This window comes from Pavona decussata, unplaced genomic scaffold, assembly GCF_977016875.1.
Source record: "Pavona decussata unplaced genomic scaffold, jaPavDecu1.1 SCAFFOLD_52, whole genome shotgun sequence".
In the NCBI taxonomy this organism is placed as follows: Eukaryota; Metazoa; Cnidaria; class Anthozoa; order Scleractinia; family Agariciidae; genus Pavona; species Pavona decussata.
In genome coordinates this window covers 2,271,060-2,290,379 of record NW_028145474.1, presented here as the reverse complement: position 1 = coordinate 2,290,379, position 19,320 = coordinate 2,271,060, and the positions used below count along the sequence as shown (strand labels likewise).

General features: G+C 40.3%; 2 protein-coding genes across 2 annotated transcripts in view; one reads left to right on the top strand and one right to left on the bottom strand.

Annotated features, from left to right (window-relative positions):
- Positions 1-19,320, top strand: part of LOC146480890 (uncharacterized) — a 126,573-nt gene that overhangs the window by 16,813 nt on the left and 90,440 nt on the right. The gene's annotated exons all lie outside the window — the stretch shown is intronic.
- LOC146480896 (TATA box-binding protein-associated factor RNA polymerase I subunit A-like) lies at positions 1,014-18,115 on the bottom strand. The gene is made up of 7 exons (XM_085109281.1): positions 17,969-18,115; positions 16,330-16,481; positions 15,579-15,704; positions 9,168-9,583; positions 7,161-7,294; positions 3,242-3,529; positions 1,014-1,288 (listed from the first exon to the last, which is right to left on the bottom strand). Exons 1-7 carry the CDS (start codon positions 18,084-18,086, stop codon positions 1,077-1,079), a joined length of 1,446 nt encoding a protein of 481 aa, XP_084965407.1. The 5' UTR covers positions 18,087-18,115; the 3' UTR covers positions 1,014-1,076.

The following is a 19,320-nucleotide window of genomic DNA, read 5'->3' as shown; positions in this document are numbered from 1 at the left end:
ATGCGCAGAAGCGTAGCATTTTTCACCTTATAGCGCATCAGGTTTTCGACAGCCAATGAAAAAAAAGATATTTTTTGGATGGACCCAGAGCCACTCGTTCAATTTTAAAAAAAAAACGTTGGGGCTCTGGGGACGAGAATGGCGTGTATTTATAAAATCAACTATGACAATTCTTTTAAATAAACTCTAGTGAGCAGCACACAGCAACAGATCTTGTCAACTTCTTTATTTTCTCCTACCGATTTCGTCTGATAACACAGACTTGGTCAGGGAGTTTGAACAAGATAGCCGGTGAGGAAACTTATTTAAAACCTAATCATTGTAGTACAAATCACGTTCCAACAAGGGTGTGAACAGCGAAAAAACACCCACAAATTTATTTAACGTTAAATTTATTTAACAAACGTTCAATCCGTGAGCCCCAAAATTAAACATCGCACATTTTTAGCATCATGCAGGATTTCCGTCAAATCCTGCACGTAATGGTTTGTGTTTCGCTCAAATTTCTGCAAGGCTGATCGGACTGCATAGAAAACTTAACACGACAGCGACATGATAGAGACCAAACCGAGAATCAACAGAATGCGGCAACCGTGGACAGCTGTTTCGAGCTGGTTGGCTCTCGTCAGCACAGTGGGGCACACCAAAAAAGTAGAACATCGACACAAGTCGAGTGGTCTACCAAATACAGATCCTGCGTATGCCTGCAGCATTTTCGTTGTGCGGTTCCTTGCTTATTGTTTGCTTTTGTTTTTTCGCTGTTCACACCCTTGTTGGAAAGTGATAATTTCCCTCACCGGCTGATCTGTTGCTGTGTGCTGCTCACTAGAGTTTATTTATAAAAAAATTTAAAAAATTAAAAAAAAAAAGTAGCATATGAAAAATGGCTGATACTTTAATTTCCGGGATATTTGTAACCGGAATTTATGGGATACAGGATATTTGGTCAAAAAATTACAGGGATACGGGATATTAAGACCCCCCCTAATGGGGCCTCAAAATGGACAATCCCAGAACTTTCTCTCTTTATTGGGAAATTGTTTTCATGACAGCTTCAAATTCATTTCAGTTGCAATTTAAGGCATTTTTCTTTTGGTGGAAGAGGAACCTGCTCCATGCTCTCTAGAGGAGTGGCTGACTTTTCTCTTCCGAGAAGATGGTGAATCACTACTGACCATCCGAGCGGCTTTTCTTTTTCTTGGTGATGCTGTGGCACTCTTAGCTGAACATGATTCAATGTCACTGTCCTGTGTCTCTTGACACCTTACATCTTTGGTGAAAGGGTTTCCTAAAAAATATACAAAGGTTACATGACAAAATTACTTAAGATTGGATGAGTGGAGACATGATGGTTGTATTTATTTTGGAAAACACATAATATATGTGTCAAGATCAATATGGAATGATACATTTATTTAGTGTCAGACTCATCAGCCAGACTTTCAGACTCATTTATAATCCCTCTCGGACAAATACTGAATGCATCCGAGACAAACGTGAAATGCATAGAACAGTTGAGCTTAACCGGAGCTTCAGAACTTTGCGAACTAACTTCTATTTCACTGAAAATCCATTTTCTTCACCACTTTCAAAATTTAAAAAAAAGCCATTAATTTGTCTTTAGCCCGGCTTCCCCTGATAAGAAATGAAATTCAAACATGAGGAATAATCAATGTTTTGTGAAGTCACCACGTTTTCATATGTCGCAGAAATCTCAGAAATTTGGTGATTTTTTTGTTTCCTGAACATACCACTACCAGATGTTTTCAAGTTTTGTATAAAAGTTTTGGCGACTATCAGAGATGACTATGATAGAGATGTGCACTGAAAGTTTGCCACTTTTAATCTTGAACCTTAAACTAATGCCCCATTCACACTTGCTTAGTTATGCCATGTTTAAGAAAATGAAAATCAGTGATCGACAACTGAAAGACTGACTTTTATATAGGATTCAAGTAAGCTCTTGGTTTTGCCTTCACTATGTTAAATTTGAAAATGAAAAAACAAGTGACCAACTTCTGTGAAGAAAACAAAACTTGTTTAAAAAGAATGACTTTTGAACATGTTTATAAGCTTTGGTTGGAATAGGGAACATGTTTAGAGGCTTCTTACCGAGCTTTACATAACAAAGATGTTCCCAGATGGTCAAAATTTATGCTTTCATAATGTCTGGAATGATTATACACTGTGGCCTACATTGTATAATATTATTAAGATCGTTTTGCAACACAAATGTAAAACGCAGTTAACGGAGCGTGACACTCGATGCCCTGCGGGCTTTAAGTTTGTTATGTAATGAATCATTCTACTGTTGTACCTTTATCTTTATCTCTTTGTTGTCGCTTTAAATGCTTGGATCGGTTGTAACATTGGGGAACTGTCTAGTTGCAGTTTATTTCATGCTTGCTAAGTGGTTTGATTGGTGAATACCCTCATTCATGTCCGAGTTCTTATCTTGCAATGTCTAGCTTTCTTAATGGTAATGCCTTACCGATTGGCTTAGGCTTTGATCATTGTCTAACTATATAAAATGTACTGTACAAGGTTCAAGTCACATTTCTGGTAGTTGTCCAACTGACTGCAAAATCAACCTTGTAAATTTACCCTCCCTCCTTCCCTGTTGTTGGTGTTTGCACTAATTCAATAAACTTGGGGACACTTCTGTAGGAGGGTGGCGGTTAAGTCTGCGCAGTGACTTCCTGAAGCAAGCTCAATTTATTGTTTTTCTCACTTTTCTACTGGCCAACAGTCTTGTCCGATCCAGCTCTGCTGGGTAGATAAGTGAGACCCTACAGGTAGTCTAGTCACTAGGTGTTTGTGCGTTGCTGGCCTGAGGTTTCAGCTCGTAGTGCGGCCGCAGTAGCGCGTTGCTGGCCAAGGTTACAGCTCGTAGCACTTCTAGTTTTTTCTGACCTGTCAATACTCTTCTTAAGTTGGCACGTTGCTGGCCTCGGGTACACTGCCGCAGCAGTGCGTGGACCTAGGTTGCAGCTCGTAGTGCCAAGAAGTGAGGCCTTGAAATGGTCATGCAAGCGAAGTCACCTGTCGTGCAAATCACTGAGCGGTGTCCCCCCATTACACCAAAAATGTGTGGTTGTCTTGCTTTTAGTCATAGTTTGATTTTAAATCAGCCAAGCAAATGTAGTCAAAACAAAGTTAGTTATACATTTCTCTGGAACTGCGACACAAATTTTTTTAAAGAAAACAGACAAGGAAAGCAAGAATGAAGCACTCACTGTACCTTTCCCAAGAAGCCATCTTGCAACCTCAGCCTTATGTTGAGTCAGCTGCCACTCAAACACAGACACACAACCTTTGTCTGGTACCTGATCTTGACGGAAGTGAAATCCTGGCCACCAGTCAGCTCGCTCGTCCCAGAGCTCGTCCAAATTGTCCTCTTTACGTGTGGTAAAATACAGTTGAAGAGTATCAGCAAATGTCTCCCAGGTTTTAGCACAATTCCGACAAGCAGCATGATCAAGCTTGAGGAAGAGAACTGCAAGAGCATCAAAGAGTCCTTTTGATTGATCTGCAATAAAAGTGGGAATAAAATAAAATAGAAGCGTTAGCTGAAGGTAAAATGATTGTGTATAAAGCAAGAATAAGGATGATGAGGATGCTTAAAATAAATCCTGTACCAAATAAATAATCCTGCACACAGATATCTCATTTTTAGATTTAAACATGTACTGTTTATGGACAGATCTCCTATTGTGAATAAAGAGCTCTGTGTACAACAGACTTACTGAGCCTGTTTGGTTCTTTCTTGCTTCTTTGGCTCAGATTTGCCCCATTTTTTCAATGTGGACTTAACCTACTTCTAAAAGGTGGCCCCAGAATTTTTCCCACCGGTTTCCACTGTATTTCATCATTATGGGCACTTTTCCCAGTAACCCTACATCTTAACTCCAAAACAAAAGTGTATACCAGCACAGGGTTGTAGCTAAGAAATTTGTCTGCCGGTTAGCAGAGAAATTGAGCCGGCTAAAGAACGCGCGAAGTACCTTCTGCCGTCGGCATAGCCGACGGGGAGGGGTAGTTATGGGAGGGGGTCGCCCCCTCCCATTAGGGGGGTCTGGGGGGCCTCCCCAGGAAATTTTGAAAATTTTAATTCAATTTGGTGCACTCTGGTGAAATCTAGGGGCTCTTTTATGCAAAAGGAAAGAACCATTAAAGAGAAGGTCAGCTGTGGTGCCGCAGTTTGAAACGTGTGGTACCGAGATTCACCCTGCATTTATTCAAAATTTTCTCCCTCGCTTTGACGTTTCCATATTTCCTTCATGTGGTTTTCGTTGTTTGGCGTTCCTTGAACTCTCTACCAGGTCTGTTCACTGTGCCCCTAAGGAGAATGACAGACCTGGCTTCTGAGCAGACAGTGCTTTGTTTTACTTCAGTTCGTCAATCTATGCTGTTTTCTTAATTCTCTTTTTGGTGAGCTCACTAGAAGAACAGTTCTTTATTTAAACACGGTAAAATCTATCAGGAGTATAAAAATTAGAAATAACCTAACTCTCCTAAACAAAATTCAAAACCTAACTACAACTAATCTAATCCAACTAAAACCCGTTTTTCATGAATGCCGTGTATACTCTAACATTAAAAATGAAAATACGTGCGTAAGATTTTCAACATTTACTTAACATTAAAGTAATGAGAACGAAAGCTACATCGCTTTCCATTCGTTCCGAAAAGATAAGTGCTTTTAAGTTTGCACTAGAATATCAGAAAATCGATTTTTATAAACGCTTAGAACTGCAAACAAAAGAGCTGTCCACTCGGTCGTTCAGCTGTTCATCCAGTTTCGCGGGTTCGTTCACTCGGTTTCTCGTTCGTTCGTTTTCGCCGGCGAGCACTCGGCGGACCGTTTACGTTTCTGGTTTGTTCAGTTGTTCCTCCGTTTGCCCAGTTCTTCTTGCTATTCATGAGCATAAACATGTTATAAGCAATAAAATTTAACCAATTAAAAGCTGTATAAAAACATTACGAAGAAGGTCCTTCGTGTTTTTTTTCTCTGTCATGCTCTAGAGAAAGGCTTCTTCTTTCTCCGATCTGACACAAATACCTGGTAACAAACTCGTTTCCAATCTTTCGCACTGCTTTGAATGCCGGGGCTACCAAGCTTCTTGTTGACAAGATGGCGGACGCAGAAAACGGAAAGAGGACACGGTAAACAAGTTCTCAAAACAAGACTTTATTTCAATTACTTTATGGCATCGATACTCAAGGTAGTCAGGAGTTTATTCAACCTTTTCTCCTGAAATGTATTATTTTAAATCGAACAATTGCTTTTGGGTAACTAAAGAACTGTTCATTGCCCTTTTAACCAAGTGCTTGTCACCCAAAATTCAGCCGGCGATGACCTCTTTCCCAGCCGGCGAATTTCGCCGGCAGCCGGCGCTTAGCGACAACCCTGCCAGCACACACAAAAAAATATGAGGGCTGAGTCACAACCAGATAAACATCTAACAAATATGGACCAAAAAAAATGGAATGCACTACAGCCTGGTTACACTGTATCACCGATCTCTCTAAATCACAAACTGCTTTTAATCAAAACAGGAGTCCTCCAAATGGATTTTTTTTTGCATAGGCTGAATTCTCAGATCTGGCCCACCTCCTCCTCACTTTTCCCTAGACCAAGGAGTTCAGTCTCATTTTCCCACCAGCTGGAAATAATTTTCATTATTATTATTTTTGCACACTACTCAACCCACTTGGACATGGTTAGGCAGTGTCCTTACAATGGACCACCACTCACACCAATGCAGTGCTCTCACCTGGATACCACAAGGAGGGGGAAAACAAGCTAGGTCATCTGCAGAGACATGGAGAAAAGCAGTGGAGAGGGAGCCGAAGGACAGAGGACTAAGAATGTGGGTGGAGGCAGCATCAGCAACAGACGATAGAAGGGATCCTGGATACCACAAGGAAAGAGGAAACAAGCCCGGTCATCTGCAGGAGACATAAAGAAAAACAGTGGAGAGGGAGCTGAAGGAAAGAGGACAAAGAATGTGGGTGAAGGCAGCGTCAGCAGCAGACGATAGAAGGGATCCTGGATACCACAACAAATGATAGAAGGGTCCTGGATACCACAAGGAAAGAGGAAACAAGGTGGGTCATCTGTGGAGACATGGAGAAGGACAGTGGAGAAGGAGCTGAAGGACAGAGGACTAGGAATGTGGGTGGAGGCAGCTTCAGCAACAGATGATAGAACGGATACTGGATACCACAAGGAAAGAGGAAACAAGCCCGGTCATCTGCAGGAGACATAAAGAAAAACAGTGGAGAGGGAGCTGAAGGAAAGAGGACTAAGAATGTGGGTGAAGGCAGCGTCAGCAGCAGACGATAGAAGGGATCCTGGATACCACAAGGAAAGAGGAAACAAGCTCAGTCATCTGCAGGAGACATAAAGAAAAACAGTGGAGAGGGAGCTGAAGGAAAGAGGACTAAGAATGTGGGTGAAGGCAGCATCAGCAGCAGACGATAGAAGGGATCCTGGAAAAAGAGAGCATGCAGCCCAACTCTCCAAGAGAAGAATATGGAAGATGATGATGACTCAAGCCACTTGGCTGAAGAAGACTGGGTCAAGTCATTCTCTAGGTTCATACAACATACCTCTATCTGTATACTGTTATGCTGAAAATGTCAGAAGCATCATTCTGCTAATGCAGCAGATTGTAAAGAATTGTCAACTGTTCTGTCAGATTTGGTGTTACTTCACCATAGGAGCTATGAAACCATAAATGCAGTCTTTATTTGTACATTTTAAGGAGAGTACGTCATTTTCCTACTGCGCATATGTTCTGCACATCTCCGGATAGTCTGAGAACCTTGGGTTTCTTAACAGTGCAGGTGCCTGCTACAACTAAGCAGGTGGTTTATAAATATGCTGGAAAATCAGGTCTTGGCAAGGGTTATTGAAATCCAAGATGAAAATTAGGGGAAACCACAGATATTTCAGAGATACTGTAAAACATATGGATAACAAAAATTCATACATTGTGTTTAAAATAGTTTATTGTTGCTTAATTATTTCTGAAAAAATAATATGTAGTTAGCCCCAACTTTCTTTTTGGGTTCCAGCAGCCCCTGCTAAGATCTGATTTTGCTGCCTAGCCAAAAACAAAACAAAATGTTATGAGGCACTGTCCTCAACTCACCAGTCTGACGCATTCTCAGCTTGGTGTATTCCTCACTCAGTTCACTAGTCGGATCAACACACAGCAACTCCTCAAGCACACGACAAAGTTCTTGCTTATCAGTGCCTTCATTCTTGAGAAAATAATACAAATATCTAAAAAAAAATCAATCCACTTAGTACAGGATAGTTAGGTTTTACTATAGTCCTTTTTAGATTAGTTTATTGCTATCTTGATCATGTATAATATTTAAGAAAGTAAAACATAGGATATGCAATCATTTTCATTACATTCAAACAGTTTATATGTATTAATAGAACTTATGATTATTATTATTATTATTATTATTATTATTATTATTATTATTATTATTATTATTATTAATCCACTATAACTGGGTAAGCCACTTTAATCCTACCAAAAGCCTGGATTTTCTTTCTTTCCTGAACCTGGGGTGGGAGGACCCCTTTTCCAAGCAATGCCAATTTACATTTTCCATGCCATTGAGGCTGCAGCAATGACACCTTAAGGGTTTATAGTATGTCCCAAACTGTTTCCTATGAATCTGCATTAAGGGGACTGATGACACGGTGTATGACATTTGCAGACTAAAGACTGCAGACTGCAGACCGCAAACTGCAGACTGCAGACTGTTAATTGTAAAATAATACACATTGAAACATAAGAATAAAAGTGACGTCATCATCAATAAAGCAACGTCAAAAAAAAAAAAAAAAAATTAAAATCAGCATTGGCCTGGGGCCCTGGGCACGAGGTTGATTTTCCCGCGTTAAGTTACAACAGCCTCGTTCTCAAATTGTCTTTGGCTGAAAATGTTATCGTTGTATGATTATCATAATAATCTATTAAGTAATTCTTCAGCAAAGAAAGTTTGGAATGCGGTGGAATATTGCACAAGAATGCCTAACCCGTTGTTTGTACGGCGCGCGGGAAGTGAATATTGAAACATAATATAAACATCCGATTTGTTTGAGCCATTTGTCTGTGGAATGTTAGAATATAGCAGAAATGAACTAAACCCTGGAATACAAATAAATCGTCGGCCGTATTTGTGATATGGAAGGAATCTAAATACTGTGAATGAGAAACTACGTGTAATAGACGCTATCCACTCAATCCGCAATTAATAATATGAACACCGCTCGCAGAACCATTCGGTGTTAACACACACCGAACCAATGTTTTTTCGCGAAGGAAATAACATCATGTAAAGGCTCTAGAGGGTAGTTTTAGTATAATTCTTAAAGTGATGCTGGTTATTTAATGAGTAATGCGCGTATTCAGTGTGAAAACCAAAATCTTAGAGATTTATTAAGCTTATAATATCTCACCCCTAAATAAATTATTGCAGTGGTCTGAGAATTTTCGAAAGTATACAGTGCTATGTATACACTTACCAAAGAGAAATTACAACTGGTGAAAACAATTTACAATCTGCAGTCTGCGGTCTGCAGTCTGCAGTCTGCAGTCTGCAAATGTCATACACCGCTGATGACATCATATTGTGAGCATCACAGAATTATCTTGTTGTTCTAACAGCTGCTGTCTTGTATTTCTTGATATCTCCAAAACTACAGAAAACCTTCCAAATTGGTTCAAAGTTCATCCAAGCCAATAAGAAAGAATCAACACGGTGAAAAAATGTGAAACTTACAAGAATAAAGTATAGAGTTAAAATTTCTCATGAAAAAGATAAAAAAATCCAAATTTAAGGAATAAATGGGTTGTCAAAGTCTTGTTGCCATAGGAACATTATTTAATATTTAATATTAATTAAAATCAAATCATTGACAGATAAATGTTAGATTCTGGTATCTAGAATTCATACCCTTTTCAGACTTTCATACCAAAATGGATAAATCTGTACCCTATTTTCGACCAAAACAGCTGAAAAACATTAGTATACCCTTTGTCTTCACACATACATGTAACTATACAGCTGATTAGAGGTGAGTACCTCTCCCAGATATGTTAACCAATTCAGTTGGAACAAATTTGTTGTGTTACCTGTGTGTGTTTGGATTCTCTGGATTTTTCTCCTTGTATCGCTCCAAGATTTTCCTTGCCTCGTCAGATTTGTCATAATATTTCAACATATCAACTTGCTTTGTTATAAAAATGTCCCACAGTCCATCATGTTCCACTAGATCACCAAACAAAACTAAAGCTCGCTTTGCCTGAAAGTCCATTTGTTGCTTAAGGTTAATCATGGTTCCACCTTCAGCCTCATGACTCCAACCTCCGGGATCCTCAACATCTAAATCTTTCTTCTCCAACTGTAGCTTGCATTTCTTCCACGACAGATAACCAAAGAGTCCTGAGTAAGCTCTTAAAAGCACACTTGATTGAAATGCTTTATCAGACAGCTTTGTTGTGAGTAACTCCTGTGCTTCTGTTGTGTCTGAATTGTGCTTTGTTCCGAACTGAAAATTTATATTCCGCGTTTCATTTTGTGTAAGGCGCATTGCGTGTGTATGAGTGGAGACTAAGTTCCAATGAGTGGACACTGGGTCCGAGTTTATGTTATGAAAACGTTGCTCGACGTTCTGGTCGAGAATCATGAAATGTATTGCCTAAGTTTTCGTTGCGTTTTAGTGAATAAATCGTTCATTTTCATGGTCCTTTGAGTCGGATGAACAGTATCGACGATCGGTCAAGCGAAAAGGAGTGTTGGACTTCTGTTTCTTGCCGCGAAAAAGTGGGTTTTCGCATCTTGGCGATTGGCGCCAAAACACGTGTGTTGCAGCACCTTGATCGAGTGGAACTTCAGTGGATTTGCAGTGGAATTTTAAACGGTGTTTGAAAATGTCGAAAGATTTAGAAGCTGTCAAGAAAAAGAGAAGGTTTCTGAGAAAATCTTTAACAGACACGGTGAAGTCAGTCGACGAAGCCCTGTCACAACAAGATAATCATGCACGAATTCAAGTGTTGAAAGATAACATCGCAAGCAAATGGAGCGATTTGCAAGAAGTGCAAGGCACAATGTGCACGATGTTGGAAGATGCTGACATTGATGCCGAGTGTGAGAGTCACAATGAGTATGAAGGGCGTGTGATTGAAAGCATGGCGAAAATGACGAGTTATCTTTCAAGTAAACATTTGCCAGAAGTGAAATTGGCGGGAAGCAACCCACATGTATCTCAGTCGTCTTCTCAAGTACAAGTTAAGCTACCCAAGATCAATCTACCAACCTTTGATGGCAATGTTTTGAGTTGGCAACCCTATTATCAGTCGATAAAAGTTTCGGTAGTCGACAATGCGTCGTTGGCAGATGTCCAAAAATTAGAGTATTTGATGAGATCGCTAAAGGGTTCGGCTGCTGAAGCGGTGAAAGGTTTTGCAGTGGTACAAGCGAATTACCAGCCAGTTTTGGAAATCCTGAAGGAAAGATTTGGGCATACAAGGTTAATCCTCGATGCACATGTAAGATCCTTGATCCATTTGCCACGTTTGAGCTGTGATGATGCAGCCTCCATGCGTAAATTTTACGATGAAGTGATAGGTCACGTTCGTTCTGTCGAGTCCATGGGTGAAAAGTTTAAATCTGAAACTTTGGCTCCTGTTCTGGTGCCCCTTATCGTGGACAAGCTACCTAAAGAAGTTGTGGAAAAATGGGAACTGGAGCTCAGTGAGGAAATAGCTAAGCAGGACTGTGTAGAAGTGAAAACACTGTTCACTTTCTTGGAACAACTGATTAGAGCTAAAGAGTCTTCCCAACCTCCTTCTCTTGATTCGAAAGCTCCAGCAAAGGAAAATCCTGGAAATCGTGAAAATCGTTTCAAGTTTAACCGCTCGCAAAGGTCATCCACCTCTGCATTATGTGCGACAACGCAAGAGGGCAAGTGTGTCATTTGCTCCAAAAACCATGGTTTGAAGTCATGTGTCAGTTTTCTGTCATTGCCTGTAAAAGAAAGGTTCAGAAAGGCAACGTCTAAGGGTCTGTGTTTCCGATGCCTTGAATCTGGTCATAGAGCTGAAGTGTGCCAGAAGCCTCCATGCAAGCACTGCCAAGGTAGACATCACAGTCTCCTGCATCAAGATTCAGCTCGACCTCACTTGGAAGAAGTTAAGGTGGAATCAGTCCCTGAATTACCATCCCCTTCATCAGGTCCTCCTGTGTCATCTTCAGTTGTGGCAAATTCTGTTGCAGTGGGCTCGGGTGGAAAGGTGATTCTGCAGACTGTACCAGCTATTTTGTGTGGAGTGAATGGGTGTTCAAAAGTTGTGAGATGTTTCTTTGATCCTGGTTCTCAAACATCGTTTGTTCGGCAGAGTGTAATTGATGAGCTTGGTCTTAACGGGAAGAGTGTCAAAATCGTTGTCTCTGGATTTGGAGGAGAGGCTACCAAGAACACTTTGCGGAAGAGAATTACATTTACTGTGGCACCTGTTGATAAATCTGGACAGCCTCAGTGTATTGAAGCGCTTACTACACCAGTAATATGCCGGCCAGCTGAAGCTGTGGATATTCATCCAGCAAGATGGTCTCATCTTCGGAACATAGTATTTCCTGAAGAGTTCCCTAGAGATGAACAGGAGATTGATGTGCTTATTGGTTTGGATTTCTATTATTCCTTCGTGACAAGAGACATTGTAAGAGGACGTTCCAGTGAACCAGTTGCAGTTCGCACAACTTTGGGTTGGGTCTTCTGTGGACCAACAGGTGGTCATGACCGAGAATGCACTGTGTCTATGAATGTTCAAATTGGTGTTGAGGAACAATTGAATGAAACACTTCAAAAGTTCTGGGATTTGGAGTCCATTGGTGTTAGACCTGCTGAAAGTTCAGTTTCTACTACTCATGTTGAAGATATGGTCTTGAAGAAGTTTAAAGAGACTCTAACGTACAATGATGGTCGCTATGAAGTATCCTTACCGTGGAAGAAAGATCGTGTTGCATTGAAAGATAATTACCGGCAAGCGGAAAGTAGGTTGTACAATCTAGAAAAGAAGCTGCTCCAAGAGCCAATGAAAGCTACGTCATACCGAGAAGCGATTAACAAGTATGTTGAGAATGGTGTTGCTGAAGAAGTACCTTGTGATGAAGTTACACCGACAGATGGGCGTCCTGTGTTTTATCTCCCCCATCATGCGGTCATTAGAGAAGACAAGCAGACAACCAAGACAAGAGTGGTGTTTGATGCATCAGCTAAAGATAGCAATGGTGTCTCTCTGAACAGCTGCTTAGAGCCAGGCCCAGCATTGCAGCCAGATTTAGTTGGAATTATTCTGCGTTTTCGAAAGAATCATGTAGCTATCATGGGTGACATAGAGAAGATGTTCTTACAGATCCGGTTAAAAGAGGAAGACATGGATTCACACCGGTATCTATGGAGAGATTTGGACCCTAAGGCCACGCCTAAGATTTACAGAATGACAAGGGTCACATTTGGAGTTGTTTCCAGTCCTTTTCTTGCCATTGGTACTATTCAAGAGCATGTGAAAAGGTGTAAAGGAACATTCCCTGTTGCATCAAGTGAAATTTTAAGGAACACTTATGTTGATGACTTTGCTTCAGGGAGAGACAATGTGCAGGAAACACTGAAATTGCAGCAAAGTGCAACTGAGCTTATGCAGAAAGCTGCCTTTAATTTGACAAAATGGTCAAGCAATTCGTCTGAGCTTATGGATTCTTTACCTGAGAGGGACAGAGCAGCAGTTAGTCTCGTCAACCTGGAGAGTGATTTAGCAGAAGCACATCCAATGACAAAAGCATTAGGTTTAAAGTGGAATACGATAACTGACAGCCTTGTCTTTGCAATTGATGCGGACATTGTTAAGTCCAGATCAGAGACAGTGTACACAAAAAGAAAAGTGGCATCTTTAGCAGCAAAGATTTTTGATCCGATTGGTCTAATCGCACCGTTTTCAGTGAGGTCAAAATTGATTCTTCAAAGTTTGTGGACCCAAGGTGTTGGATGGGATGAGGAAATTCCCATGGAAGTCTCATTGAAATGGAATCAGTGGGTTCAAGAACTTTCAGAACTTGAACACGTTCACATTCCAAGATGTTACACTGATTTGTCATTAAGTCAGAATCCTAAAGTTGAGTTACACGCATTTGGTGATGCGTCGGAAGTTGCTTATGCCTCTGCAGTTTATCTGAGAGTTGTTAGTGAAGATGGAAAGGCATCTACCAGTCTTGTAATGTCCAAGACCCGAGTGGCTCCTGTAAGGAAGATTACACTTCCGCGCTTAGAGTTGATGGCTGCTGTAATTACTGCTAGACTTTGTACCTATGTCAAAGGTGCAATCGATTGTCCCATAAACCGCATTGTTTGTTGGACAGACAATTCTTCAACTTTACACTGGATCAGAGGAGCCGCCTCACAGTGGAAACCATTTGTTGCCAATCGTGTTATTGAAATTCAGTCATTGTTAGATCCCAGTGTTTGGAGGTACTGTCCAGGACCGCAGAATCCAGCGGATCTACCTACCCGAGGTTTGTCTGCAAGTCAGTTAAGAGAGAGTCATTTGTGGTGGAAAGGACCCTCTTGGTTGCAAGAGTCCGAAAAAGATTGGCCCGAGGATTTGAGGTCAAAGCCTTCCAGGGAAAATGTTGACCCAGAGAGGAAGAGTAAAGCTAGTGTCAGTTGTGTTGTGCAACCCAAAGAGCCATTCATTGACTTCACAAGATTCAGTAAGTACGGTCGCTTGCTAAGAACTGTTGCTTGGATCAGAAGATTCGTTAGAAACTCAAGGGTGAAAGAGGAGGAAAGGATTGACAGCCCTTTAACTGGTTTAGAGATGCAAAATGCAGAAAAATGGTTGATTTTTCATGTACAAGAAGCAAGTTTTGCTGAAGAAATTACGTCAAGTAAACGGCATGGTACAGTGAAGGACAGCAACCTGGCCAATTTGAACCCGTTTATGTGTCCTACTAGTGGTTTTCTTCGTGTTGGAGGAAGAATTCACAAGTCACTGTTACCAGAAGAGGAGAAGCATCCTATTATCTTGCCTTCCAACAATCCTGTTGTTAAGTTGTTGATTGATGATGTTCACCGCCGTGAGCTTCATGCTGGAGTTGAACACACTTTGTCAGTTTTGCGACAGAAATTTTGGTTGATCAAAGGACGATCGACTGTCCGTCAGACACTGAGGAACTGTGTAATATGTCGCCATTACCTAACAAAGCCCTTTGGTCAGCGGATGGCACCACTTCCTGAAGACAGAATTAAGCCTGCGCCCCCGTTCACTAATGTGGGACTAGACTTTGCTGGTCCTTTGTATTTGAAAGACAGTGGTGATAAAGTCTATATCTGTTTATTTACATGTGCAGTTACCCGTGCGGTACACTTAGAGTTGGTGTGTAATATGACGACTGAGCGATTTCTCCTTGCTTTGAGACGCATGATTGCAAGAAGAGGAATGTGCAGCATTATTTGGTCAGATAATGCAAAAACTTTCAAGGCTGCTAACAAGGAGCTACAGCAATGTTGGAGAGTATTGGAATCAGACCAAACCCAGAGTGCTTTGTCCGAAAAGAAGATTCAGTGGAAGTTCATAGCGGAGAAGGCCCCATGGTGGGGTGGGTTTTATGAGCGACTTGTAAAGAGTGTTAAGACGCCATTGAAGAAACTATTTGCCAAAGCAATGTTAGATGCCGAGCAGTTAACTACTATTTTGGCTGAAATTGAAGCACAACTGAACAGTCGTCCTCTTACTTACCTGGGTGCAGACCCTGATGACTACAGTGTGATTACCCCTGCACAGATTCTGATTGGCAGAAACCTTCAAGTGTGTCCGACTAAAGACACTCATGTTTCAGAACAGACATCAAGAGCCCTCACCAAACGATTTCAGTATCACCAGAGGCTCGTAAATGGATTTTGGAAGCGTTGGCATGCAGAGTATCTGAAATCCCTGACACCCCTCAAGAAATGGTATAAGATTGGTCGTGAAATCCGTAAAGGTGACTTGGTCCTTGTGAGTGAGGATCGTGTAGCTCGGGGTCAATGGTCACGTGCACGAGTGGAAGACACCCACACAGGCCGCGATGGACTTGTCCGGTCCGTCACCCTGCGGACCTCATCCGGAAGTGTTACTCGCCGTCCAGTGCAGCGGCTACACCTGTTTGAAGCCTGTGATGCTGATATAGCTGCTGAACTTAATTGAACTTGATGAGACATTGTTGAACATTTTAGTTGAACTTTATTGAACTTTGTTGACAAGTTACATGTGATGCACTCCCTGCATCGGGCGGGAGGATGTTCCGAACTGAAAATTTATATTCCGCGTTTCATTTTGTGTAAGGCGCATTGCGTGTGTATGAGTGGAGACTAAGTTCCAATGAGTGGACACTGGGTCCGAGTTTATGTTATGAAAACGTTGCTCGACGTTCTGGTCGAGAATCATGAAATGTATTGCCTAAGTTTTCGTTGCGTTTTAGTGAATAAATCGTTCATTTTCATGCTTCACTAGGTACATGGCAAAATCCAACAAGAGTTCCTTTTGATATGGGACACAAATCACAAACATATTCTTGATAAACTGGTTCATGTGGGCATAGCTTCCTGGCTGGTTACACATGACCTCACAACCTGTCTACAGAAAAAAACAATGGTTCCACAAGTCAGATTCTTTGTAGTTGATGGATAAGCATCAAGGCTGCTGCCTCACTGGAGCCCTGTAGCCTGGGACACCCAAGAAATTGCTCTGGGCCTGTATTTTACACTGTAGCCTGTAGAATTTCACAGGTTGGGATCCATAACTTTTCAGTTGTTTGCATAGTGGGCTGCTTCATATTTTCAATCAGCAGCAGCCTTGATGATGTATTGTTTACATTTGTAGTTACAGGTGTATGTTGTAGGTTAAAATGAATCCCAGGTTAAAATGATTTCAACCTAGGTTGATTTGTATTTTCCTTTGTTTAGGTTGAGTAATTTACATCTGAAACAAAGGAAAATACAAAATCAACCTAGGTTGAAATCATTTTAACCTGGGATTCATTTTAACCTACAACATGTATGTACATAAAAATGATCACACACAGTTTCAAACATGTTACAGACTGATGCCAAAATGACAGACCAGTGTCAACATTTCAGAGGCATTCATCATATTACAGATGTAGTCAGAGTTACATGGACCCTTTTCTCAAGCAATAGAATTTTAATAGAATTATTTCATTAATGATAATTTAGTACACATAATGAATATTTTTCATTACCCTCCAAAACATTTCAGGTGTTCTTCGACATACTCCACACAATCCAACCAGACATTGCAAGGCATCATCAAACCTGTGGCTGAGCAAACTGTCCAAAAGCAACCTTGTGAGATACAACGTATGCTGCTGTTTATATGCAGTGGTTCCTAATCCTGACAGAATTCAAAATAGATAAAGTTTTACATGGTAGGATTTTGCTTTCATGTACAGTAAAAACCCATGAATAAGAACCTGTATTTTTCCAAATTAGCCTCAACAGGTTCTTATATAAATGGTGAAATGTAGGCTATACAGGTTCATAAACAGGTTCTCATTTTCTTGATTAAAAAAATAATAATAATACAGATACTCTCCAGTACAGTGTGAAAACAATATTAAAAACATATGGCACTTTGAACAGTCCAGCGTCAACTGACACAGTATTGTTATACAATAGTATTTCATTTCGTAAAATAATAAGTCAAGTTTTCTTGGATTTGCTATAACTGATTAGATGATATCAAATGTTGGCCTTTCCCTATACCTGAGAGCTTATTTTGTTAATTTTTACTTATAAACTCTAAGTCTTAAAAATAAATTTTATGGAATTACTAAATTCAAAATCTTAGCCTAACACTACTAAGCTTACAGGTTCTTCAAATTCAGGTTACTACTCACAAGTTTTTGCTGTAGCGCTTTTTAAAGTTTTTGAAAGGAAGTTTCATTTATGGTATGCAAATTTTATGTGCAGGATACCTGAGTAATTGAAAAATTCTGAAACTTCAAAAATGCTAAATTCTAAAAGTTCCAGTTTCTGCTTATTAATTTAGCATCAACAGGCAAGCCTGGGGTGGTTAATTCAAATAACAATCACAGCAAAATAAGTGACTCTTTAGCAATACAGAGAAGTTTAACTTATTTGAAATGTTTGACTTAAATTGGCTTCCACTGGAATAAAGGTATGCCCAGAATCTAATAAATAACTTATTCTTCTAGCTGTACTGTGGGGCATTTGAACAGCTTGTTGGCGAAAGATACATTTTAAAATTATACATGCCCGAATGTTATACTAACCCTCTTACACAAAGAACGAGAGTGAATAGAGTTTGAGCCACAAAATATAAACATATAACTAATGTAGGGGACTGTGCGGAAATCTTGCCGCTCATTTGTCCAGCGCCATTGGGCATTTGCTGTTTGTTATTTATTTTTTTTTTTCAAAACAATCCTTATTCTATGGAGGGAGAGGAAAGGGGAGAAGGGAACTGAATAAAATAAAGTCTCATCCCTTTGTGTAAACACGGTATGAAATCACAATGTCAGCTCGGCATGAAACTCGAAATGGTGCAAGTTTTTCACATGTAAACACCCCCTATGTCTCACCTGTACATGTAAGCTTACATAAACCTTATACAATTTCTACAATCCAACATTTTTTACCATGGAAATTGTATTGAAATGAATTAAGAAAAGCTAAACAAATAAAGTGCAGAATGTACACAAGGGGTAAAATGCACGTCAACGGTAAAGTGCGCTGCAAACTAAAGATAAAACGGTGTCAACGTCCTTATGTTGAATCTACAGATCAGGTTAAAGGTGTCCTGTGTTTTGAGCTCGCACTTTCGCCAGTTAATTTCGGCTGAAAACTTAAAACCCTCACCTGGCGTATAGGAAAAAGAGCAATGTTCACGCCATATTTGCTGAAAGATGCATGACTTATAATAGAAGGATGTTTTAGTTTGTTTGTTTGCCAAACGCACGCTCCGTATAGCCGCCATATTGTAACAATTGGATACTTCATGTAGTTATACATTAAAAGTACCTCGTGCCCAGCCTGCCTCATTTTACCCAGGGGCACAAAGACGAGGAAGAATGGGTATTTTACTATGAGTTCGAATTCGATGAAACTCTTAAAACAAAACAAAAAACAACAATAATAAATTAATAAAAAACACTCATTAAAGTGCACATACCTTATGATGTCTCTGCGTTGCTTTCTGACCATTTCATGTGCTTACATAGCCTGCGAAAACAGACTTTTCTCCTCGCTCATCGCCGCTGGGGGAAATGCGAAACGTCCCCCGAAAGGCTAGGTCCAAGACCGGCCGAGGATAAAAATCACCTCTTAGTACCCCTGGGGGGTACGCCCTTATGTAAGCTATATAAAAAAAAAAAAACTTTTAAATGCAGAGGTCCACACAACGCAGGAATTATTAAAACTTGCTGGTAATTTTGCCGGATCTCTCTTGTGAAAGACCTCGTGCCAGGCGTCACTTGGACGTGAAAATACAAAAGCAGTTTTGTATTTTAAGCTATATAGGTGTGTGGTGTATGGTTTAGCTGTTGTCTGAAATAGGGCATAGACTTGAACCATTTTTGACTGCAAGTCTGTACGCGGGCATGGGTTTTACAGAAACGGGTATCGATTCTAGAGACCTAGTTTGAAGGTGGGTTTGAAATTTAGAACGTAAAATTAAATGCAAGGCTGATCGGACAGCTAAAATAATTTTATTGCCCTTGAAATTAAAATTTAGAAGCCTGACCTGGAAAAAGGATCCCGGAAAATCACATATTTTTGTCTGAAATATTAAAAGTATATTTAGCTGCTTATGTTTGTTTTTTAAAGGGACAGTGTTATCTATTTTTTTGTGTCACGGTGGATTCGTCAAAATAATGGTTCAGGTTTGTTAACAACAACCTTACTAGTGCACAGAAACTAGTATTGATTATGTTTGACTGCGGATGGCTAGGATGGAAAAGGATTGCAACTTGAAAAAATCGACCAATTTTTTCAAGTTCCTCCTGTGTATTGAGAGACGTCGGTAAAAACTGATTATAGTTTGTTCCTTCACGGATAAATTCCTTAATGATTTCTTCCCGGCGCTCTAACAACAATTTCATGTTAGAATAAAGTTTACAGGCAAGTAAAAACTAGCGATATAATGTTCCGACGTTTCGGCGACGTCATGACGCCATTCTCAAGGAATGAATAATATAAGCGAGTTCAACGGA